This window comes from Lissotriton vulgaris, chromosome 3_1, assembly GCF_964263255.1.
Source record: "Lissotriton vulgaris chromosome 3_1, aLisVul1.2, whole genome shotgun sequence".
Lineage (NCBI taxonomy): Eukaryota > Metazoa > Chordata > Amphibia > Caudata > Salamandridae > Lissotriton > Lissotriton vulgaris.
Genome location: NC_141689.1, coordinates 339039387 through 339065543, shown reverse-complemented (window position 1 = coordinate 339065543; position 26157 = coordinate 339039387). Strand labels below are relative to the sequence as shown.

Below are 26157 nucleotides of genomic sequence, written 5' to 3'. Positions count from 1 at the left end.
CAGTGGAATAAAACTGTCCTGGGGTATTCAGTGTTAAATTTTATTTACTTACCCCAACATTTAGAAGCTATTTCTTGACGGGTAGAAGCGGGAGTGTCTCCCTGAAGTCACACACTATAAATAGTAAATCATAAGTCAAATGTCATCTCATTGAACATCGTAATAAATCAATAGTCTAAAACATCCTTGCTGGATGTTGACTCATTCTTAAAGACCGTACTCTCTGGTGTATGTGATGAGGCATCTGCCACAAATTCAGCGACTCCATATTTCAGCTAAATGCTCTCAGGTTGAAATCTCCTTTCACAGCCTCCCTACTTACTTCGTCAAGGGTCCACCACCTGGGATACCGCTTCCAACCCTCTGATGATAGCGGTATACCCTTGACGTCTCTATTTGCATTCATTGTGCTTCACGCTGCGCTCAGCGGTGGCGTCCGCACTTGACGCAGGCAGAACTAGTGTGCTGACTTTCTAGCTATTGCCATAGGATGGTCATAGTACAGCGTTTTGCGCTTAGCAGTCAGCACGTGATAATATAAAAAAGATGCATGGGCTGCTCACCTCCCAACTCGGGTATTAGGCAGGCATGGCACCCCCGGGCGGGATTTTTACTTGGGCACACCATTAATTATGTTATTTTTCATTTTCCGGTGGGAAATCTCATTAAAAATACCCAGCCCACCCCTAGTGTATCATTCTGTGTCTCATTAGGTCTGTAAAAATGGCACAGTTTGGAATACAAAAAGTCAATACACAATCAATGTGAAAACCTCCACAATCGCTAATCACTGTTATATGTTAATGATCTCATCACAGGCTATTTCGATGGTGCCACAGAATATCATCCTTTATTCCACTCACATGGCTGCCCAGCCTATAAATCCACCATTGTTTGTTTTATTAATACCATTTTTTACATCCTTCATTGCTGGATTGGCTATCCGGTTTATCCAGTACCACATATGAAAGGTCGTTGATGGAGTGATTGCTCTCTAAAAAGTGAGTGGGTAATTTGATCAATGTCTTTCTACACTTCACATTACTCCTATGCTCCATTATCCCCACCGTAACCTTTCTGGTGGTCATTCCCACATACAATAGATTGAAGGGACGGCGAATACGATAAATTACATTTTCAGTGTTACATGTGATATGCCTGGTCAGGACCCATGGATATCTTAGACCAATGTCTATTGCCTTGGTAGTCTTGGTAAGGTGACATACTTTGCATGCTCCACAAGCATTGTGACCCACTTCTGATGGTAAATTCCAAACTTGTGCTTCTGATATGGGGGTTTTATCTAAAGGTCTAGTGTGTACTAGGTTGTCTCTGATGTTGGCTCTCTTTTTTGAATGAGAATATCAGTTTCTTTAGATCTAAGTTATTTGAATTAATAATACGCCAATTGTTATTAATAATTATCTTCACATATATTTGAAGCTGTGCTGAAGGTGGTTACACAGATCAGTCTATTCTCTTGTTGTTTTTCTGTTGTTTTCTAATAGTGCTCCTCTGTTGTTCCTTGCTCTTTTACATGCTCTTGGGGTCACCTTATCTGGGTACGGTCTCTCACTTAGGTCAGTCCTAGGTTTTTGGCCTCCATGTCGAAATCATCAATATTAATGCAGCTCCTTCGTAAACGGAGGAATTGTCCTACAGGCAAATTTTGTCTGAAAGACCTGGGGTGAAAACGGTTATATAAAAGTAAACTATTTTTTCCAGTTAGTTTGATACACTTCTGTGATTCATTTGTTCAGATCCAAAAAATGAATTGGCCTATTGGTGATCTGGGCTGTAAAATATAAGAAGGGATTTCTGGAATAAAGCCATTCCAGAAAGGTTCTCACTGACTCATTGTTCCCCCTCCAAATCAAAAGGCAGTCAATGTATCTGCGCCGTAGTCTGACCATGATTGACGGTGTGCCCACATAAAAATGCCGCCTGTGGGTGTCATGCCTGCCTAATATCGAAGTTTGGAGGTGAGCGACCCATGCATCTTTTTTCTGTTATCAAGTGCTAATGCAACTGCTGAGCGCAGCATGACTCAGGGTACTGTGCCCATCATATACTATAGCTAGAAGGCCAGAAGACTCGTTTTCTGCCTATGTCACATGCTGATGCCACCGCTCAGCACAGCACGTGGCAGGGAGCATGGTCGCTACAAATGGAGATGACAAGGGTATACTGCTTTCGTCGGAAGGTTGGGAGTGGTTCCCCAGGCGGTGTCTGTCCCTTGGCGAAGTAAGTGGGGAGGCTGAGAAAGGGGATTTCGACCTGAGACTATTTAGACCACATATGGGATCGCCGAATTCGTGGCAGATGCCTCATCACATAAACCTGAGAGTAAGGTCTTTAAGAATGAGTGAGCATCCAGCATTGTTGTTTTAGACCATTGATTTATTACGATGTTCATTGAGATGAAATTTGATGTATGATTGACTTTTTACACGTTGTGTGGCTACAGAGAGACACTCCAGCTTCTACCACAGGTCAAGAAATAGCTATAAGTGTTGGGGGTGTAAGGCAATGAATTTTAACACTCAATACCCCTGAATGGTTTCATTCCACTGTTGAATTCACGAGTGATAAGAGTGTCTCAAGCTTCTGTGGTGTTTTCACTTTGAGTATTTGGATGTGTTGCATGCACCACTTGATAGATACAGTGGAATGCATTATCAAGCATGATAGTGTCATATAAATCAATACGTTATCTTCTCTGTACATGTGTGATCGACAAACATAGTTTATTATATCTTACAAAGAATAACTATCAACACTGAGAACCAGAAGTGACAAGTAAGGTCAGTGTATGGTGAATTTGGTAATCACTTTAAAATATCCCCAGAAAAAATGACTGGATGACAGTGACGAGGGATCTCTTAGGCCTGACAAAGCATTCGACCCTTAAATGCTGACTGTTGACGGACCGAAACATGTTGACTGTATATTTGGTTGAGAGATGGTAGGGTGATAATACTCCGGTACCATCCACATTACTTCTCTTTCTTTTAATCCTGCCTAGTGAACCCAGAATAAAGTGAACTAATTATACAGTAGTTATGCTTGAGATAGTTTTTGCAATATTTTGATTCTAGAGCCCTAAGAAGACTATGGTAAAGAGAAAAGTGCATACAAAAAAATTATTGCTCCATCCCTGCTGTTGGATACATGGGGTGTGTTGTAGCCCTATAATGAAGCATGCCGCTATTAGTGAGTGAGGACACTTTTAGCCCATAATGGGATTCCAGAGAAGGTATTGACCTTATAACCACACCTCTTCGATCTCTTTTGCACGTTCGATTTACTTTAGGAGGAAGATTGAAAAGAAGTAACCCTGGCCTCTTACATTTTGTGTTGATTTTAACGTTAAACCTGATGAAGCCAGGTTCTTCAATCTAAAGCGCCCATTGCGTAAAGTATTTGTTCTACTTGTGCGTTTTTCTATCATTCTTTTTAATCTGTTTCTAATTGAACCAGATCAGATCCTTTCTCCTTCTTTGTGAGAGAATCTTATGCTACCAAAAAACTATCAATGCTAGCAATAAGGAGTGGTTTACTCAAGTGAGTTAAAGCAGAGAGTTCCTTGAGGAACATGATGTAGGAGACTTTAAAATCCCTCTCATGGCCTTGCGTGCTGAGAGAAGAAGGAAGTATCTTATTTATTTGAATTCGGCTCTCAACATCTTCCATCATATTTCTTATTCTAGCAGGCACCATGAAGCTTCCTTATTTGGAGGACATGCCGTCCTTTACAGACAACATGCGCACAATTTCGAAGATGAGTACTATTTTTCCTTACACCATACCCAAATTTGTGTAATTCCCTTTCTTTATTATTTTTTTTATATAGAATCTCCACGTACTGGTGACCTTGGTCCGCTGAGTGGTGTTCATGAGAAGGCTGCTTTGACAGTGGTACAGTCCATGGCACGTTTTATGGCTTCTTATTTCACAAACCAACCACTGTATGTGCTTCCACCACATAATGTGAATATCCTACCTCCACTTCACATAAGACCAGGTAATGGTATACAGAATTATTTTTCTGCAATATCTTTCTTTTTATTGTAAAGCAAGACTTTATACAATTGAATGGATAGTGGAACAGTTAAATTAGATTTGTACAGCTACCCATTATGTAATGTATTGATGAGATCACATCTTGAACAGTGTATTCACTTATGTCACCACAAATTATTTGGGTTTACCTGTAATATTTATTTTGAAATGTTAAGCTTACACACACACTATCGTCTACATCCAGAGGCCAGCGACGGTCATATCACGAATAATCATTAATTTGTATTTTATTAGAAAGAGAAAGTATGAAGTCTGCTAAATGCCTCCCACACCCATAATACTCGCACTTCATAGGTCTCTATCAGTTATGTCCATAAACTCTATCAGGCACCCGGCTAATATTTTAGTTTGCTATTAAGTCGAAATCCCAATCCCGTTCTCACATTTGTGAAAGGTCTTCTGGGTTTAAATGGAGCATCCTAAGAAATTTGAAGTGCATTCATTTTTTAAATTGCTTGGCTAAATAAGCTGGCATTGACACCTAACCATTAATGAAATGGGGCAACCCAAAAGGATACGGACCTGGGTATAATGCAATAAGAATAAACAATGGTCCAGAACCTATTTCTTTTTTGCCTGATTCAATCAGTATATGTTCATACAGTAAGAATGTTCCTGGGCGTTCCTACAGAATCCGCAAAAGAAGTGATCAAAGGTGTGTACGGTGAGTAAGGAAAAGAAGGAAATTCAAGATAATGGATAGACAAAAATATTCACATTTAAATTCTGTAATCACGGTCTCACAATTTTCCGTGTCAAAACCTGGTCCACAAAGTAATACTCAATAACCAAATGATGTCAGTATAAACTAAACACAGACAACCATGTGAATATTTTTGTCTATCCATTATCTTGAATTTCCTTCTTTTCCTTACTCACAGTACACACCTTTGATCACTTCTTTTGTGCACGCTCTTTTGGGCAACTTTTTACTCTAAAAAGAAAAAACATTTTTGTAGATCATCATCCACTTGTGTAGAGACAATGAATTAAATATTGTACTCTGAAATGATACACTGTTGTTGTAGTGATATTTCTTGTTTATATGAAGTAACTGAGTCCATATATGTGTTGGAGCGGATTCTGTAGGAACGCCCAGGAACATTCTTACGGCATTGATACCTAGTCCATTTCATATACTGTCCCCTTATATTCTATGGTGAGTTTGATCTTTTCTCAAACCAGGAGTTCCCATATTTTATATATCCAATCTTGCCAAGTGATCTTTCTATCCCCCTTCTTACCAGAAACTTCAGGAGCACAGCCCTTAATTCCATTACCACCTGTTAACACTAAGGGCTTTATTATGAGTTTACGGTCTGTGGACTGCGATACCTGAAGTCCGAACGCCGCGAGCTAGGTGGTCCGACTGCCATATTACAAGTTGTTGTGCAGATTGCATTTAGAAAACCTGCAGCTAAACCGCCAGCACACCACAGACTGCCGCAGACGGGGAAAAGCTGCAGCCATGTGGTGGTACTGGCGAGTTTCACCGCCGTCTGTATTAAGACTTGGCTTTTCCATGAGTTTCCGTGAGACCGCCAGCTTCACGTTGGCGGAAACAAAGGATTTGGGGTGTGTACTGAACCCATTCTTGTTCTTTCGGTCTGAGGTTGACGTGGGTTCCTTTCTTCAGGTCCTTCAGCATCTTCACCTTGTTGAATACGCCCCTGTTAACGGCGATGTACAGGTGAGACCTTTTTGTACAATATACCCATTGCCTGGACTGCCCACATATGGGCTCGGCAATGGGTTGGTGGTATTTTTCCACATATATCATTCATATGTGTGCATCCAACACGGATGCAGTCGAAATGCTTGCACATGCGTCAATACATATGAAAAAAGTATCATACTCTGGAAAAATCTCCGCAGCCACACCGTGGGCACCGCTTTAAACTCCTAATAAGGTGACCTATAGACCACTGGCACTGGTGACTCCTGGCAGCTATGGTGTTTGGGCGGGTGGACCGCCAAACTCTTAATCATGCCGGAAGTGTCATAAGTGATTTCTTCCCCCTTGTACGGCGACCCACAGCAATATCACCCACCACAAATTAAAATAAATACAAAATCCCCTCATATGCTACCTCTATTATCATTTTCATTGATTGAGCCAAGGTCTAAATAAAAAATGCCAGGGATTTCGCTTAGTTTCAAAAAGGTATGTGTCACTATGTCATGACATTTTCTGAAGAATCCCAAATCGATAGGGGAGTACTTCACCCAGTGGATTCAAGCTTTGCATAACTGTCCTAGTAATACAAAAGAAATGGTTTAAAATAAAAATCTGAAAGAGACACGTTAGTGATAGATTCCTTACCTTAGAATATCCCCAGGCGTCAGACTGGATCCGGAAATTTTTGCGTAGCAATACCCCTGCGCGCTGGTAGGCGTCGTCTGCGGCTCCGCGTCCGTCGTCGGCGTCGTGAGCGCCGGGATGACGTCGTCGGAGTATTTAGACGGCGCCCATGCGCGCTGACGTCAGTTCTTCTTTTTTCCGCGCCAGCTAGCGCAGATCCGGAAGAAGCTCTACCCCCAGTCACTTTTTGACTGAACACTTTTTGATCTTTTTGATCCTCTCTTTAGTCGATTCTCGACTATCGGTGCCAGGGATGCCCGGGTTCAAGCCTTGCTCGAAGTGCGGCCGACTCATGTCGGTCACGGACCCCCATCGCCGGTGCCTGAAGTGCTTAGGCCTCGACCACGACGATCGGACCTGCGTCGACTGCCGGGCTCTGACGTCGAAGGCTAGGCGGGAGCGGTCCCGCAAGCGTCTCGAGCTGAGGCACTCGGCCCCGCGCCGCTCCAGGTCCCGGTCCCGGTCCCACGGGAGGTCGAGGGACAGGTCGCGAGGTCGGAGTCATCGACGTTCCGGGAGTGGACACCGATCGTCTGGTTCCAAGTCCTCAGGTAAGAGGCATGAGAGGTCGGAGCGACACCATCGATCCTCCGACCCGCCCCGACGCTCGCTCGATGCGGCCGGGGACTCGGGCGACACCGCCCACGCGGCTCCGCGGGAGTCGCAAGCGTCGCCGCCTGCCCCACACCTTCGGGTCCCTGGGCACGGCGCGTCGCAGGAGGAGGTCGAGAGGTACCTCATGGCCATGAGGGCCCTCCCTCCTCAGTCGGTTCCCGTGGCGCCTTCGGGCCGATCGGTTCCGTCTGGAGGTCCTTCCGGGTCGGGCGCTTCGGTCCCGACGACGTCGGGTACTTCGGGCCCGGCGCCGCTGGCGACTTCGGTCCCGGCGCCGCGCGACCTCGCTGGATCCGGCTCCGGATCCGGGACCTCGCCGGTCGACCTTACGACCTCACCGGCGCCGTCCCTTCAGGTGTCGTCCCCGGCAGCCGATGTGGTTGCCGACCCCAATGCTTCCTACGGTCCTACTCAGGTGTCGGAGGGGCGCCGCTGGGCGCCGATTCCGTCGGCCTTCGGAGAGTTCTATCTCCACGAGGAGGCCCTGGCTGTTAATCCTGGTCTCCAGGAGCCAGGTGGCGAGGAGCAATGGGAGGGGTCCGAGGACCCTCTGGCACGTGATTGCCAGTCGTATCAGGACTGGACATATGAGCTTGGGGAGGCCAGTGGTATTGACACCTCGCCAGACACTGGATTTACGTCGCCTCCGACTGTGGCTTCGGAGGCGGGTTCTGCTTACAGCGTAGTGTTGACGAAGGCAGCTAAGGCCCTAAACCTTCAGCTCCCCGTCGCGGCCGTGAGGACTAATCTCCTCACTGAGGTCCTCAAACAGCAGTCCGGTTCCACGGAGCCCCTTCTGCCGTTCAATGAGGCCTTATGTGACGTTCTGCTGGGCACTTGGTCCAAGCCCGCCACAGGCCCCCCTGTGGACAGGAACGTGGCCAGACGCTACCGCCCGGCACCGGGCGACCCATGCTTTTTGTCCACCCATCCCACCCCCGAGAGCCTGGTCATCCAGGCCTCTAACTCCCAATCCGCATTCCCGTCGGCCCCGCCCGACAGGGAATCCAAGAGATATGAGCAGTTCGGGAAGAAGGTCTTCTTGTCTGTGAGCCTAGGGCTACGGTCTGTGAACACCAACTGTCTCTTGGGCCGCTACACCCACACCCTGTGGGACACGGTTGCGGAGGTGCTGCCACAATGCCCTGAGGAGGTCAGGGCTAAACTCAGCCAAACCCTTGCGGACGGCCGAGATGCGGCACGTTTCTCTATCCGGTGTGGGCTGGATACCACGGACTCACTGGGCAGGGCGATGGCAACGACGGTGGCGGTTCGACGCCACGCCTGGTTGAGGTCCGCCAACTTCTCGGCCGATGTCCAGGCCACCCTCCTGGACATGCCGTTTGATGGCCGTCGCCTCTTCGGCGACAAGGCAGACCATGCGCTGGAACGTTTCAAGGACTCCAGGGCCACGGCCAAGTCCTTGGGCCTTACGGCCCCACGCCAGCAATCGGGTGCCTTTCGCTCCTTTCGTGGCCACGGAAGGGGCGCCCCACCGCGGACCGTCAGCCACGCACCGCAGAATACTCAGCAACGCGGTGGCGGCCGTGGGAACCGCCGTGGCGGTGGTCGGGGCCAACGGCGAGGCCAGTCCACACCTCCCTCAGCAGCCCCCGCCTCAAAACCTTCCTAGTCCGAGTTTTCAGGCCCATGTGACGCCTGTGGGAGGCAGGGTTCGCCATCACCTCTCCCACTGGCATACAGTCACTTCGGACAGGTGGGTGCTGCAAATTGTCCGAAGGGGTTTCTCCCTCCCCTTCGAGTCTTCCCCTCCATCCATGCCACCTCAATACCACCGTGTGTCGGGGGATCACTTGCAACTTCTGCAAGAGGAGGTTTTGGCCCTCTTGGCCAAGAGGGCCATCGAGCGCGTTCCTGGGCCAGAAGTAGGACGTGGTTGCTACTCCCACTACTTTCTGGTGCCCAAGAAGGGCAAAGGGGGCCTACGCCCTATCTTGGATCTGCGGAACGTCAACGGCTTCCTCCGGACGGAGAAGTTCAAGATGCTCACTTTGGCTCAGGTCCTGGCTGCCCTGGACCCAGGAGACTGGATGGTAGCGTTGGACTTGCAGGACGCCTATTTCCACATCCCTGTCCTGCCGGCCCACCGGCGTTACCTACGGTTCACGGTAGGCCTAGAGCACTTTCAGTTTACCGTGCTCCCCTTCGGCCTTACCAGCGCCCCACGGGTGTTCACGAAGGTGATGGCGGTGGTCGCAGCCCATCTGCGCAGGCAGGGGGTATCAGTCTTCCCCTACCTCGACGACTGGTTGTTGAAGGCGGGCTCGCCCCAAACAGTCGTCAGCCACCTCCAGACTACGGCCGACCTCCTGCACTTGCTGGGGTTCTCCATCAATGTGCCGAAGTCACACCTGTGTCCCTCTCAGAAGCTCCTTTTCATCGGAGCGGTTCTCGACTCGGCGCAGTTTCGGGTTTACCCACCCGAGCAGCGGGTCCGGGATATTCAGGCTCTGATTCCTGTCTTCGGACCGTTATCCCGGGTCTCGGTCAGGTTGACGCTGCGGCTTCTGGGACTGATGGCCTCCTGCATCCTTCTGGTGCGTCACGCCAGGTGGCGGATGCGGGCTCTGCAGTGGGACCTGAAGTTTCAGTGGGCCCAGCATCAGGGCAACCTGTCCGATCATGTCCTGATCTCGGAGGGCACTGCGAAACAACTGCAGTGGTGGCTCACGGACCGCGAATGGGTCAGTGGCAGACCCCTCTCCCTACCCCAGCCGGAGCACGTAGTTGTGACGGACGCGTCCCTCCAGGGCTGGGGGGCCACATGGGAGAGGCGGAGATCAGAGGCCTCTGGTCTCCGGCGGAGTCCCGGCTCCACATCAACCTTCTGGAGCTGCGGGCGATTCGTCTTGCACTGAAGGCATTCCTCCCCTCTGTCAGGGGGAGCGTGGTGCAAGTGTTCACCGACAACACCACCGCCATGTGGTACTGCAACAAACAGGGCGGTGTGGGGTCGTGGATCCTTTGCCGGGAGGCTCTGCGCCTCTGGCAGTGGCTGGAACATCAGGGCGTGACCCTGGTGGTTCAACACCTGGCAGGCTCTCTGAATGCCAGGGCGGACGAACTCAGCCGCCGGTGCATGATGGATCACGAATGGCGTCTGAACTCGGACGTGGCGCAAGGTCTCTTTCGACAGTGGGGAGAGCCTTGGTTAGATCTATTCGCCACAGAAGAGAACGCGCAATGTCAGCGGTTCTGCGCGTTGGAGTTTCCAAGGCGGCACTCGCTCGGAGACGCTTTTCGTCGCGAGTGGAGCTGCGGTCTATTGTACGCCTTTCCGCCTATACCACTTCTGCCCAGAGTGCTGAAGAAGATCAGGCGCGACCGGGCCCAGGTCGTCCTTGTGGCTCCGGACTGGGCACGAAGGTACTGGTATCCCGAGCTACTCAGCATGTCAGTCAATCCCCCGATTCGTCTGCCTCTTCGGGAGGACCTTCTGTCGCAGCAGCAGGGGACGGTCCTGCACCCGAACCTGTCCAGTCTCCACCTACAAGCTTGGAGATTGAGCGGCGGCAGTTGAGGCCATTTGACTTGCCTCCCGAAGTCTGTGACATCATTCTGGCAGCCAGGCGTCCCTCCACTAAGTCGGTATACGCCTGCCGGTGGAACAGATTTGTGGCATGGTGCGCAGCAAAGGCTGTGGATCCCCTCTCTGCACCCCTTTCGGAAGTGCTGCTCTTTCTTCTTTCCCTTGCCCAGCAGGGCTCTGCTCTGGGCACTCTTAAAGGGTACCTTTCTGCTCTTTCAGCCTTCTTGAGGCTACCTGATCAGCCTTCTTTATTCAAGTCCCCTATTGTGAGTAGATTTCTGAAGGGCATCACGCACATGTTTCCTCCTGTTCCCTTCGTGATGCCCCAGTGGGACTTGAATCTGGTTCTCACCTATCTGATGTGTGCTCCCTTTGAGCCACTTCATAACTGCCCTCTTCGTCTCCTTACTCTGAAGACGGCCTTCCTGGTTGCCATCACCTCGGCCAGGAGGGTGAGTGAGCTCCAGGCTCTTTCGTCTTCTCCACCTTTCCTGTCTGTTCATCCTGATAAGGTGGTGTTGCGTACACGACCTTCCTTTCTGCCCAAGGTGGTCACGGCCTTCCACATCGGGCAGTCCATCACTTTGCCCACCTTCTTTCCGCCTCCGCATCCCTCGAAAGAGGAGGAGAGGCTCCACCGTCTGGATCCAAAACGTGCGCTCTCCTACTACCTAGATCGCACACGCCAATTCCGGGTGGATGACCAACTCTTCGTTGGTTACGTGGGCGCGAAGAAGGGAAAGGCTGTACACAAGAGGACCATCTCCAGGTGGATCATCTTGTGTATCCAAGCATGTTAATCCATGGCGAGGAAGGAGCCCCCGGCTGGATTGCGGGCTCACTCCACTCGGGCCACGGCAACGACAACTGCCCTGGGCCGCGGTGTCCCCCTGCAGGACATCTGTCAGGCAGCCACGTGGGCCTCGCTGCACACGTTCGCAAGACACTACTGCCTGGACAGTCAAGTCCGGAGGGATGGCTTCTTTGGCCGTTCCGTCCTCCAGGACTTTCTGGTGTGATATTGGTTCGCAGACCCACCACCGGGGTTGGTATTGCTGGGGTATCTATTCTAAGGTAAGGAATCTATCACTAACGTGTCTCTTTCAGATGCACAAGTTACTACTTGTGTAACGATATATCTGTAAGAGACATTAGTTAGTGATAGATTCCTTACCGCCCACCCATCCTCCCCGTTCTGCGAACCGATATTTAGGGTTAAGGTCATCCCCTTTCAGGGCCCTAGTTTCATGGCACCAGTGTTAGTTCTATCATGGCTCTGCGTATCTGGCGCGGAAAAGCTGTGTTATCAGAACTGACGTCAGCGCGCATGGGCGCCGTCTAAATACTCCGACGACGTCATCCCGGCGCTCACGACGCCGACGACGGACGCGGAGCCGCAGACGACGCCTACCAGCGCGCAGGGGTATTGCTACGCAAAAATTTCCGGATCCAGTCTGACGCTTGGGGATATTCTAAGGTAAGGAATCTATCACTAACTAATGTCTCTTACAGATATATCGTTACACAAGTAGTAACTTGTGCTATAAGACTTTTTCAAAATCAGTGGAACTTTCTTTGTAAAATCGTTAGTTGGGGGTTACTATTTCCTTTTGCTTAATTTGACACACTTTTTTTAATGGATTTTAACTATGGCCTCCATTTCTTAAGCTCCTAGGTAGAATAGATAATCAAACAATGCAGATAGTGATTTGTTCCAATCAAAGCTTATGTCATGGCAATGAACAAAAAACAGTGCTTCCCTTTTTCGGGTCATGTTTGAGTTGGAGATTAATTAGGGGAATTTCTGGAGCAGTGTTTGGCTATTAGTACTGAAAAAATTACTGTCCTAATACAAAGTTATAATTCAAGCAGTATCAGTGCTAAAATATAATATACATTAACAATCTTTTTCTTAAAAAGTATTTTGATTGCCATTTTCACAGTACTGCACATTTACATTTCATATTAGCACATCATTAAGTCCCTTTCATCATGCCCTCGTAGAGAGTTGCACCTTGATAGGTCAATTGCAGGGTTCCAAGTTACATGCAATTATATAATTAATCAAATTCTCACTGCTTTCCGCCACTCTTCCCCATCAGTAGAACATATTTTACCACAATGTGCAGCATCCAGTTGTGTAGTATACCTATGCTAAGATAAAAATAATGAAAAGAATATTGCCAACAGTTTAAACAGTGGGTTCCAAGTGGGCTATCATTCAGCACGTCTAACAGTTGAGAGGTCAGAGGACCGGGGCCAGGAGACTCTCCCGTAGTTAACAGCGCCATCTCAGAAAGTAGGGCTCATGCACGCCCACCGTGTCCAGCAGCAGCACAGCTAAGGTGCGGCCTTCCATTGCTAGAAGGACCAACCACAGCAGCATCTCCTTCCTGAAGCTTCAGCCATGCCCTCATGCTTGCACCTAATAGGCAATTCTGTTCTCACTCCTAGATCGTGAGCTCTCCGTGAACGAGCGACTGCAGTTACTCAAATGCATCCAGCGCTTCTGCCATAAAGGTGCTGTCGACCTTCTCCTTACTCCCTGTGCCTCCTCTCTGCGGAGTGCCTGGTCCTCCGCCTGGTACTATACTCTGAGAGTGGCCTCCCACTGAGCTATCGGCTGGCCAAACACTGGCTTGCATGTCATGGAAATCTGTCTCTTGGCCAATATACAGGCCAGATCAAGGAAACCGTTCCCCCTCTTCTTGGGTTTTGTACTGGGGAAGGATCCCATTAGGCAGATTTACAAGGTGCATGGCACGAATAAGATGAGCAGTGGTGCAGAGGCTGAACGAGACGAAGTCCAAAACACTCTTAGGGCAGGACCAGGTCATATGACCACAATCTGCTCCACCAGCGGACAATGGATACAGCATTTAGCCTCCCCAACCCCAGTTATTGCATTCAGCTTCTTCGGGTGAGAAGTCTGATGGAGGTAGTTAAATTGTATCATTTTCAAAACGGGTGTTCAGGGAAGCTCTCTGTGGGTAGGCCTACATCTTTGCCCATTCCTGATCCACCTCCCTGCCAATAAGCCATTCCATTTGTGCCTGAGGGTAATCAAAGGCTTCTGCAGTATCCCGTTAAAGGCACTATAAAGCCATTTAACAAGGTGTCTACTCTTTCCCAGGGACAATAGTCAATGTAAGATATTATGCATCAGGGGATTTAACCACCCCTGCATCCTAGAGGATCATAAAGGTCCGGACTAATGCCTCATATGTAAGGTACTGACCAGAAGTCAATCCATGCACCTCAACAAGGACATCCAGGGGCATCATTGTGGAGGCTGCATAACAGTCGCCACTCGTCACCAGTTCCTATCCGTCCAAGCAGACCGCTGTGCCTTTGAGAACATTGGAGGGTCCCCATTTGGTATCCCTACCAGTGGAAGGGTGGAGGTATACAAATTGGCACCACAGCGTCCTCCAAACACTGCACCGCCAGCACCGCAGCACTGCCACCAGGAGCAAGCCATCCCTCCCTCTCCACGGTATTTGCAGCAGAAGTCTGGCCAGGAGCGCTCCTTGGTTAGACACAGAACCCATGTGCCCCAGCTTGGCCAGTTTCTCGCCATCCAGCCACAGCATAGTCCACTGCAGCTGGGGAGCCAGATGGTATAACTCAAAATCTGAAAGAGACTATTACTTATAGATTCCTTACCTTAGAATTACCCCCAGACTGGATTCAGAGAATTTTTTATCAGCAGAACCCCTGCGCGTCGGTAGGTGGTAGACTCCATGTTCGTCGTCAGCGCCGTGATCACCGGCAATACACATTGCAATATCTACTTAGACGCCACCCCTACGTGCTGACGGTAGTTCTTTCTATTTCCTCGCCAGCCAGCGCAGATCTGGAGAAAGCGGTACCCTTAGTCACTTTTTGACTAAAAGACTGATTATTACTTGATTGTTTTTACCTAACAAAGCAAAAGATAATTTTCGGCCATTTAAGCCTTTTTTCGCCTTTCTGATCAGCCTTCTCTTTTCATTTCCCCTATTGTAAATAGATTTCATAAGGGCATGACTCACCTCTTTCCTCCTATTCGTTCATTTGTAATGCCCCAGTGGGACTTGAATCTGGTCTTAACTTAACTTATGTGCGCTCCCTTCGAGCCACTACATTTTCCTTTCAGACTCTTGACTTTAAAAACTGCTTTTCTGGTTGCCATCACCTCTGCTCGCAGGGTAAGTGAGCTGGAGGCTCTATCTTAAAAACCTCCTTTTCTTGCTGTCCATCCAGACAAGGTTGTCCTTTGAACTAGGCCTTCTTTTCTACCCACAGGGATTACCTCTTTCCACATAGGACTGACCATTACTTTGTCCATCTTCTTCTCGCCCCCACATCCTTCCAAGGAAGAGGAAAGATTCCACCGTCTGGATCCAAAACGTGCGTTATCATTTTATCTGAATCGCACAAAACAATTCCAGGTGAACGATCAACTGTTTGTTGGCTATTTGGGTGCCAAGAAAGGCCAGGCCGATCAAAAGCGGACCTTCCCTCGATGGGTCGTCCTTTGAATTAAGATCTGTTATTCCTTGTGAAAAAGGAGCCTCTGGTAGGGGAGCAAGGCAGCCACTACAGCTTTGGGACGTGGAGTCTCCCTCAGTGACATTTGCCAGGCAGCCACTTGGGCATCACTGCACATGTTCACTAAACATTACTGCCTGGACCGCCAAGTCCGGAGAGACATCTTCTTTGGCCGTTCAGTTCTCCAGGACTTTCTGGTGTGAACTTTGTTCGCAGATCCACCTCTGGGGTTGGTATTGCTGAGGTATCCATTCTAAGGTAAGGAATCTATGACTAATAGTCTCTTTCGGATGAACAAGTCACTTACCTTTGGTAACGATGTATCAGTAAGAGACATATTAGTTATAGATTCCTTACAGCCCAACCCATCCTCCCCGTTCTGCGAACTGACTTCTAGATTAAGGGACTCCCTTTCAGGGCCCTAGTTTTGTGCACCAGTGGTCAGTGTCTTGTATAGCTCTGCGCTTCTGGCGTGGAATGTCGTGTAAAAGAACTGACCTCAGCACGCAGGGCCGGCATTTAAGTATATGCCGTGACGTCATCCCGGCGATCACGACACAGACGATGAACGTGGAGTCGATTGGCGCCACCTACCAACGCGCAGAAGTACTGCTGAGAAAAAAAATCTCTGGATCCAGTCTGACATCTGGGGGAAATTCTAATGTAAGGAATTTATAACTAATATATGGCTCTTACAGATATATTGTTACCGAAAGTAAATAACTTGTTCATCTGGCACCCCTAGGCATTCCTCCAAGATGGGCTGTCGAAGCATGTCCAGGGACACCCCGTGTGACCCCCCCCGCCATCTCATAAGAGCTCACTCAACTAGTCTAATTGTTGAAACAAAGTGACAGGTACTCAGGTAGGGGAGATTAGTAAAATAATAAAGCAAGTGAGGATGCATAATCATCTTAGATAACGCTATCTGTGGTAAAATGGGGAGTTGTAGCGATCGCCAAAAGGCCACACTGTTGCAGAGAGGGTAACTCCACCCCCAGCTTCCCCTCTCATAGATCTTTTAGAGTATGAAAAATCTTAATCCTCAGATACTGGAACGTTGAGGGGGCTCAGCTGATTTCCAGCATCACAGTCCGCGGTCGGTCCGAGCCGGGTAGCACTGGGAAAATACGTCTGTGTCAGGTTCACCTTAAGCCGGAATATCTCCCCAAATTTGTGTAATTGCTGTACCATGAATGGAACATCTGTGTCCATGTCAGACACATAAAGCAACAGATCAGCAGCACATAGTGATATTAAATGCTTATTACCGGCCCCCTGAATACCCATTCCCTGACCCTTCAATTTGCACAGCCCTGCCAACGTTTCAGTAGCAAGAGCGAACAAAAGCAGGGACAGTGGACACCCTGTTCGTTACCTCGACACACTTCATAGGAGTCGGACACAGTCCAGCCTATTTGGACTCAGACAGTGGGTTTACCTTACAGCAGACAAACCCATGCCACACATGAAGCCCTCAGCCACATCCAGTCCATGACTGCTTCCTGATAGGCCCAACTGAGGTTCTGAAATGCCTTTTGCAGGTCAACAGGTATCAAACCCACATAGCACCATGCAGGTTAAGGGCGGTATTACGTTGTGGAATAAAACCACATTGGTTGAGGTGGACCAACGCTTGCATGTGCGGGAGTAGGAGCATGGCCACTATGTTGCTTAAAATCCATGTTCAGAATGGACAACTGCTGATATGCTGTTGTGCGTGCCCTCTGTCTAGTCCTCTCTAGTGGGGATAACCAACTCATCCTTGGTGGTAGTAGGAAGTTTCAGTTTTTCCAGCACCTTGTTAAACACATCAGCCAATCGTGGGTCCAGCATTCTCGGAAACATGGAATAAAATTCCACCAGTAGGGCATCGGGTCCCGACATTTGCCCCGCGCCGTGTCTCTAATGACACCCTTAATTTCCTTGGTGTAATTCCCTTATGGCAGGAAGGCTTCTATAAGCTCTCTAGACTCCTGATAGTGTCTTCCATTATGTCCAATATAGTACTCCTGAACCGCGTCATTAATGTCCACTTACGAGTACACCTGCCTCTCATATGGCTGGGTCAGGCGTCTTATCAGGGCCCCAAGTATCTCAGGGCGTACCAGCCAAGCCAGCAATCTGACTGCCTTACCCTCACTATCATGTGCCTTAGCAGAATTATCTTTTCGAGCTATATGAGCTCCAGAATTCATACTTTTGCATAGATCGCCATCTGGTGTTGGGCTCGGATGATTGCAGTTTGTTGTAGTCTTGGAAGAAGTCTTTGTAGTCACGACATAGGTGACTCCTCCCTTGGACGAAAATGCGCATGGGCATCGACTGCATCCTCAGATTGTTTTTTTCCCCCATCGGGTTCGGATGTAACTTCGGCGCTCTGGTTCGGTACTGTGTTCCCAAACCTTTTTCGACGCAGAAACCATCACAACTCGAGGGTATTGTTTTCGTTTGCGTGCCCTGCAACACGCTAACTCAAAAATACTTGATTCCGGCCGTCGACGCGGGCCGCTGGGCCTATCGACACCATTCGGACCTACAGCTAATGGAAAGGACTCCATTTAAAAAATGCCCCCAGTGTGGAGCTAAATTTCCATACAGCGAACACCACAAGGTCTGCAACCTTTGTCTCTCGCCAGAACACATGGAAAAAGATTGCCAAGCCTGCGCCTCTTTTCGATACAAAAAGACTATCTATGATCGCCGGGCTCGACAACACGTTGTGACGCAGCAGGCTGCACCTGTGCCAGAAGACATCTTCGATGAAGGCCCAACGTTCCAGAGGCAGACGATTCGGAGGAGCACGATATCGTATCCGAAACTGATGACTGCGACTCTGATGATCACATCACTCTAGGTCAACAAGTGAGTACTACTGCTACTGCCCCTACCCCACCTGAGAAAAAGAAGGCTCCGGTCAAAACTTTGCCTATGGGCCTTAGTCGAGAACGAAAGAAAACTTCAGAAGCCCCGCCTCCAGGCCTGGCTCCGAAGACAAAGGAAAAGCCTTCTGGCGGCTCGGGACCGAGCAAGCCGCATATCGGTGCCCAAAAAAAACATCGGTACCGAACTCTGGAATGCATCCTACTCCAATTACCTCCAAAAAGGCCTTGGCATAGAGCTCTCCAGCACCGAAAGACCAGAAGGCCTCAGATCTGAACCCTGAAAACCTTCGGATCCGAAAAAGATTACTGACTTGACATCGGAGCCAAAGGAGCAAAAAACCCCTTCTAAGGCTCCAGAGCAGAAATCAAAACCACGCTCGTAACTGTAAAAATCGGCACCGAAAGGACACGCCAACCAAAAAGAACTGTTTCAACCAGATCCTATCGATCCAAAACAAAAGACATTGAATGTGGACCCTAAAACAGGTCATATTGTCAGTCTCCCCACAAACAAGAGGAAATTAGACACCTCACACTCTCCTGATGTGCTTGTGAAGGAAAGAGACATTGCAACTTCACCCCTACGCCCTACAACCCTCTTCTCCTGTTCTTCCTACTAAGCCTTTGTCTCCTGCAAAGTCTCCCATACACTCTCTCCACACCCCTGTAGGATGATGATGAATCTGTGGACGTGGGTGGACATAATGACCCTTTAGATGACCCTGATGATGACACTGCTATAACACAAGACACATGGGCAGATATAGTGATCCTGCAGATCCTCCAGACCTTCCGGATCCAGAGGCATACACAAAAGGCCCATCTCCCCCTCATGACAACCTAGGGTTTAGTCCGCTTATTGATATGGCTGCCCAATATCATGGCGTACAAATGCATTCAGACCCCATGGAGGAAGACTTCCTGGTAGATACTTTTGCCCAGTCACAAAGGACTATACAAACACTGCCCATGCTCAAAGGTGTCATTAAACAGGCACCAGACATCTTCAAGAACCCTGTCGGGACCAGAATTCTCAATCCACGCATTGATGAAAAATATAAACCTTCCCCAAATGATCCCACGTACATTAAAGGACAACTCCCTCTAGATTCTTTGGTAGTGTCCAGTGCTAGGAAACGTGCCAATTCTCAAACCACCAGTGATGCTCCACCTCCAGACAAAGAGTCTAAGCTACTAGACGCTTCAGGCAAACGAGTTGCTTCCCACGCAGCTAATCACTGGAGGATAGCTAATGCACAAGCACTACTTGCCAGGTAGGATAAGGCTCACTGCGGTCAGCTTGAGGACCTAATTCAGCATTTGCCTGACCAATACAAGGCCAAAGCCCATGATCTGGTTAAGGAGGGCAAGTTAATTACAAATGCTTCCATTAAATGTGCCCTCGATGCAGCAGACACCGCATCTAGATCTGTCAACACCAGTGTCGTACTACGCAGACATGCATGGTTGCCCATTTCTGGTTTTAAACACGAAGTGCAAACTACCATCTTGAATCAGCTGTTTGACCAAGAACACCTGTTTGGCCCAGCTGTAGACACAGCTTTAGAAAAAATGAAAAAAGACACCGACACCGCAAAATCTATGGGAGCATTGCAGTCTCCATCAACACGAGGCTCCTTTCGTCGCTCCTTTTATGGGGGTGCATCCAAAAACGTAAGTGCAGACACTGCTTCCTCCTCCTACAAAAGCCCCACACAAACTTCCCCAGCAATGGATATTTCAGAGGTGGGTACAGGGGAAATAATAGCAAAAGGAGAGGCCGAGGTAACAACAATCGTACCTCCCCCACTACCAAACAATGACTTCCCTCCGCTCTCTCCAGACCATTCCATTCCGGTCAGAGGAAGACTCTCACAGTTCCTACCTGTCTGGAACCCCATCACTACAGTGGGTAAGACAAATTATCCAGTATGGTTACTGCCTGGAACTTACTGCAACTCCCCCCAACATACCCCCCGAACAGTGACCCATGTCCACAGAACATCTAACGCTCCTCAAACAGGAAGTTCTCTCACTGCTTCAAAAGCATGCAATAGAACCAGTTCCCCTACAGCATCAAGGGACAGGGGTTTACTCTCTGTACTTTCTAATCCCCAAAAAGGACGGTACTCTCAGACCAATTCTGGACCTCAGACCTCTCAATTTCTACATACAGTCGGATCACTTTCAAATGATCACTCTTCAACAAATCCTTCCACTACTTCAACAAGGCAACTTCCTTGCCACTTTAGATCTTAAGAGCGCCTACTTCCATATTCCTATACACCCTGCTCACAGGAAATATCTAAGGTTTACAGTGGATGGCCAACACTATCAATTCAAGGTTCTCCCATTCGGAGTAACCACAGCACCCAGGGTCTTGACAAAGTGTCTTGCCTTAGTAGCCGCACACTTGCGGGGACAACAGATTCATCTGTTTCCATACCTGGACGACTGGCTCATAAAAGCCAAGTAACACAACCAGTGTGTTCACCACACTTACTAAACAATTCAGCTGCTCCACGACTTGGGGTTCACAATAAACCTCAGCAAGTCACATCTACAGCCTTCCTGCCTACATCAGTATCTAGGGGCCACAATAGACACTTCCAAAGCTCTAGCATACCCCAATCTAGCCAGGATAGCCAGTATGCATACCCTCATCACAAAATTCCAACCCCAACACTCCCTACTAGCTCGAGTGTTTATGCAGGTCATAGGAATGATATCCTCTTGCATTTTCATAGTAGCTCATACAAGACTTCAGATGCGCCCTTTACAGGAATGCTTAGCACGTCAGTGGAACTAGGCTCAAGGTCAGCTTTCAGATCTGGTGTTGGTGGACAACTGCACACATCGCTCTCTGCAATGGTGGAACACACAAAACCTTTCCTTAGGGCAGCTGCTCCTAGACCCAGTTCCACAAATAGTGCTAAAAGCGGACGCATCGCTCACCAACTGGGGAGCCCAGCTCCTAAACCACACAATTCAGGGCAGGTGGACCACTCAACAACAAGTGCTCCTCATCAGTCACCTAGAATTACTGGCAATGTTTCTAGCATTAAAATCATTCAAACTACATTTATTCAACAAGATTGTACTTGTCCGCACGGTCAATATGACCGGAATATATTATATACAAAAACAAGGAGGAACACATTCTTTGCAACTTTCTCAACTAGAGAAACATATGGAGATGGGCCATCCGCAATACATATATCTTCTGGCAGAACATCTCCCAGGAGTTCACAATCCGATTGTGGATCTGCTAAGTCGTCAGACACAGCAGAAACAGGAATGGGAACTTCATCCTCAAGTTCTTCAACCTTTTTTCAAAATGTGGGGCCACCCAGACATAGATCTGTTCGCGACACATGCAAACGCAAAATGCCCAACCTTCGCCGCTTGGTTTCCACACCCGTTGTCCAAGGGCAATGCGATATGGATGAACTGGTCAGGCAAATTTGTGTGTGCTTTTCTGCCAATCCCACTCATTCCGCTAGTAGTACGCAAGCTCAAACAGTCTCTCAAGATGATCCTAGTTGCTCCAACATGGGCCCGGCAACCATGGTTCACCACACTCTCAATAGTTCCACACCAAAAACTACGGCTCTCCCCGAAGCTTCTTACGCAGAACCATGGAGAGATACAGCATCCAGATCCAAGTCAACTGAATCTAGCAATCTGCTCCTGAAGTCCTAGAGTTCTGTTACCTCAACGTCTCACCATACTGTATGAACACTATTAAAGAAGCCCGATGCCCTACTACTAGAGTTTGCTATGGAGCCAAATGGAAAAGATTTGTCATTTACTGCAATAACAACAAAATTGACCCGCTAAATGCTTCAATTTAGAACATTATTTGCCGCATCTACAAAGATGTAATCTAGCATACACATCCATACGATTACATCTTGCTGCTCTTGCCGCTTACCTGCAAAACAGACATTTGTCATTGTTTAGGGTACCCTCTATCACAGCGTTCATGGAAGGCCTTAAAAGAATAATTCCTCACAAAATACCACCCTCTCTGGAGTCAAATTTAAACATTGTCCTTACTAGGCTCATGGGTCCTCCATTTGAACCTCTACACCAGAGGTCTTCAAACCTTTTGATGCTGAGACCCCCTTGTAAAACCTTTGTAGGCTTAAGGACCCCCTTCCAACAAAAGTTTCTATACACTGGTACTCCTCATCATCAACAACTATCGACAACCATAAATGCGCCTGTTAGACCTCATCACATTCATCCATCATCCATCCACCCACACTTTCACACATCCATCCTTCATCCATCCACCCTTTCATCCTTCCATCCTTCATCCATCCACCCTTTCATCCTTCCATACACCCTTTCATCCTTCCATCCATACATCCATCTATCCATTCTTTCATCCTTACATCCATCGTTTACCCATCCATCCTTCCATCCATCCATCTATCATTCATCCACCTTTTCACACATCCATCCATCATTCATCCATGCAACCTTTTATCCATTCATACATCCACCCTTTCATCCTTCCACCCTTTCATCCTTCCATCCATACATCCATCCGTATTCCATCCACCCTTTCATCCAAACATCCATCCTTCATCCGTCTCATGATCCATGCAACCTTTTATCCATCCTTCATCCATCTACCATTTCATCCTTCCATCCTTCATCTATCCACACTTTTATCCATCCATTCACCCATCATTCATCCACCCCCTTTTCACACATCCATCCATCCATCATTCATCCATGCAACCTTTTATCCATCCGTCCTTCATCCATCTACCGTTTCATCCTTCCTTCCATCCATACATACATCCTTCATCTATCCACCCTTTCATCCATCCAATCACCCATCATTCATCCACCCACTTTTCCACACATCCATCCATCCATCCATCATTCATCCATGCAACCTTTTATCCATCCATACATCCATCTTTCACCCATCTACCGTTTCATCCTTCCTTCCATCCATCCATCCATCCACCCTTTCATCCATCCACTCATCATTCATCTACCCACCTTTTCACATATCCATCCATCTATCCTTCATCTAAGCACCCTTTCATCCTTACATCCTTACATCCATCCATTTATCCTTCATCCATCCACCCTTTCATCCATCCATTCACCCATCATTCATCCACCCACCTTTTCACACATCCATCCATCATGATCCATGCAACCTTTTATCCATCCATACATCCATCCTTCATCCATCCACCCTTTCATCCATTCATCCACCCACCTTTTCTGTGCCTCTCTCATGGGGGTGAGCGGAAGGGGGGGGGTCAGTATCTCTCTGTGTCTTCTTCCTCTCTCATGGGAGGGCATCTCTGTGCCTCCCTGCTGGGGGGGGGGGGGGGGGGGGACAGGCTGTAACAACATTTCACCTGAAGAACAGACTCTCAGGCACATTTCTCCTGCACAGGCGCCAGGTATGAGGGTTCGTGCTTTGTGCTTTACAGGCAGGACCCACAGCTCCAGGTGCGCAACGTCCATTGAACTCAAAGGGCTACAGCCTCCTCCCCTGCCCCCCATCCCTTCCCCTACTTGTGTATGTGAGCCGGGCTTAAACACCTTCAGGGACACACACAAAGCCGCACCCTAGTACTTCAAAGGTCTTCAAAAGACCTTTTACTTGTTAATGAGGCTTTGTTGTTTTTCACCCCTCTGTGTCAATTAGGCCTCCGCCATGAGCACCCTCAATCAGCCTGACGCCATCTAAGGAAAACTGACAATCTGCGACCCCCCTTCCCAGGGCTCCACGACCCCCCTGGGGGTCGCGCCCCACAGATTGAAGACCCCTGCTCTACACAAATGCGAACTGCAGTTCCTTACATGGAAAGTAGCTTTCCTTGTCGCAATCACCTGTCTCCGGAGAGTAATGAGATCCAGGCTTTAACATTACAAGAACCATTCTTACAAATACATCGTAACAAGGTGGTTCTTAGAACAAATCCAAAATTCCTTCCCAAAGTAATCTCTGCTTTTCATCTCAATCAATCTGTAGAGTTACCCATTTTTTTCCCAAACCCAGATTCCGTAGCAGAGAGCGCACTTCACGCACTTGATGTTAAAAGATCTATACTTTATTACATTGACAGAACTAAACCTTATAGAAAGACAAGCCAACTGTTTGTAGCTTTCTCTCATCTCCAAAGCTAGAATTGCCGTCTGGATAGTCAAATGCATTCAAATATGCTACCAAAAGGCAAAACGCACATTACCAATTCCCACTAGAGGGCACTTAACACGCAAACTAGGGTCTTCCATGGCATTCTTAGGGAACATTCCCTTAGATAACATTTGTAAGGCAGCAACATGGTCTACGCCGCATACCTTCACCAAACACTATTGTGTAGACATACAGCCAAAACAGGCTTCTGTAGGCCAGGGTGTTCTTAAAACACTTTTTCAAACCACTGCAACAGATACAGGTGACCACCCCTAAGGGAGAGCACTGCTATATAGTCTATGCTATAGTATGAATTCTACAGCTCATATGCCTCGAATGGAAAATGCTACTCACCAGTATGCATCTGTTCTTGGCATGTAGAGCTGCAGAATATCAGACGCCCACCCGCCTCCCTGGAACCTCTATCTGTTCCAGTGCTATCTTCCATAGATACACTCACATGGACATCTTTTCTGTTTCTACCAAACTCCATCATTTCCCATCATGGCGGAAACCAATCTGAGGATGGAGTCGATGCCCATGCGCACTATCGTCCAAGGGAGGAGTTACCTATCTCTTGACTACAAAGACTTCTTCTAAGACAACAACAAACTGCAATCATCGGAGCCCAACACCAGATGGCAATCTATGCAAAAGTATGATACTCTGCAGCTCTACATGCCAAGAACAGATGCATACTGGCAAGTAGCATTTTCCTTATAGTTATGACATCGAAGCCTCTCCAAAATGACATTATAGCGTTCCCTGACTTCCACCAACTTTCTTCCTGAGGCACGGTCAGCATTCACACAGTTGTGCAGTCCTTGTATGGTCCTGTCCAATGACAACAGTTCTTTTTCGAGGTCACAGTTACATAGTAGAGTCATAGATTCCCAGTAGGGCATAGGCATCAGGCAATCCACCATGCACCTCCCTCGCCCCATGGTTCCACCTCATCAACATGTGGTCTGAAACTCAAAGCAAGTCCTCTGCTGTCTGTGAAGTCCTGTGAGACATACTTCATTCACAGACAGAAGTATTGTCCGAAGTATATTCATCAGAATGCCTATCAGAGTGGGTCCCTTCATCTGAGCAGTTTTGTCATGGAGAAGGCCAGTCACCGCTAGCATTGTTACTGATTTGTCCTTATCTACCTGGGCTTTCATTGTGCCCAGAATGTGACCGCGCTCTGCATCCCCTCCGTAGGTGCAGTCTCTGGTGACACCGGAGTTCATACCCTCCGCCGGGTACTGGTCCATCCACTCCCATGCGTCTGCAGGATTCAGGAAGATGTGTTCCCATCCAGCAAAACCATCAGCTTTGCAGGGAACAAGAGGGAGTATCTGAGGGATGCTTCTCTCAATTCTCGTTTAACCTCCATGAAGGAAGCCCTTTAGTCTGCTCTGCCGCAGTAAAATCCAGTAGCAGTAATTGCCGCTTTATCTATTCGGAAGGGGCTGCCCGTACTCGCCTCTGGAACAGAGTGTCTCGATCCTGGTAGTGCAACAGTCTGGCCAACACTGGCCTTGGCGGTCTCTTCTGCACCAGAGGTCACGCAGGGACACAGTGTGCAAGTTCAAGAGCAAAGAAGAGGGATAGTTCAGCAGGGGCCACCTGAATTATCATCCAGTTTTCCAAGTAGGTAGTCATGCCACTACCCTCTGCTAATTGCTGCCCTTGGCGTCTTCTGCATTGCTCTCCAGTATTTTCACCCGTTCAGTGAGATCTGCCATTTGTTGCTGCAGGGACAGCTGTGTAGGTGGGAGTTCCCCAACTATCACCTCCGTCTCCTTGACCTAGTCTGCAAGCTTGCAATGATCTGCCTGAAGAAGGCCCAACTCCATTGAGACAGTGTCTATCTGTGTTTGTAGAGTGCTTTTGGAGACCACTATGGTTGCCAGAATCCTGTCCAGTCTTTTGTAGGGCAAGGTACACCTGTTCTGCACTGCTC

General features: G+C 48.3%; 1 protein-coding gene across 1 annotated transcript in view; it reads left to right on the top strand.

The window, feature by feature from the left end:
* CPLANE1 (ciliogenesis and planar polarity effector complex subunit 1) overlaps positions 1–26157 on the top strand; it is a 2360818-nt gene that overhangs the window by 622632 nt on the left and 1712029 nt on the right. The window contains exon 16 of the mRNA XM_086960545.1: positions 3854–4024. Within this exon, the coding sequence (XP_086816671.1) occupies positions 3854–4024 (171 nt within the window). The remainder of the gene's footprint in view (positions 1–3853; positions 4025–26157) is intronic.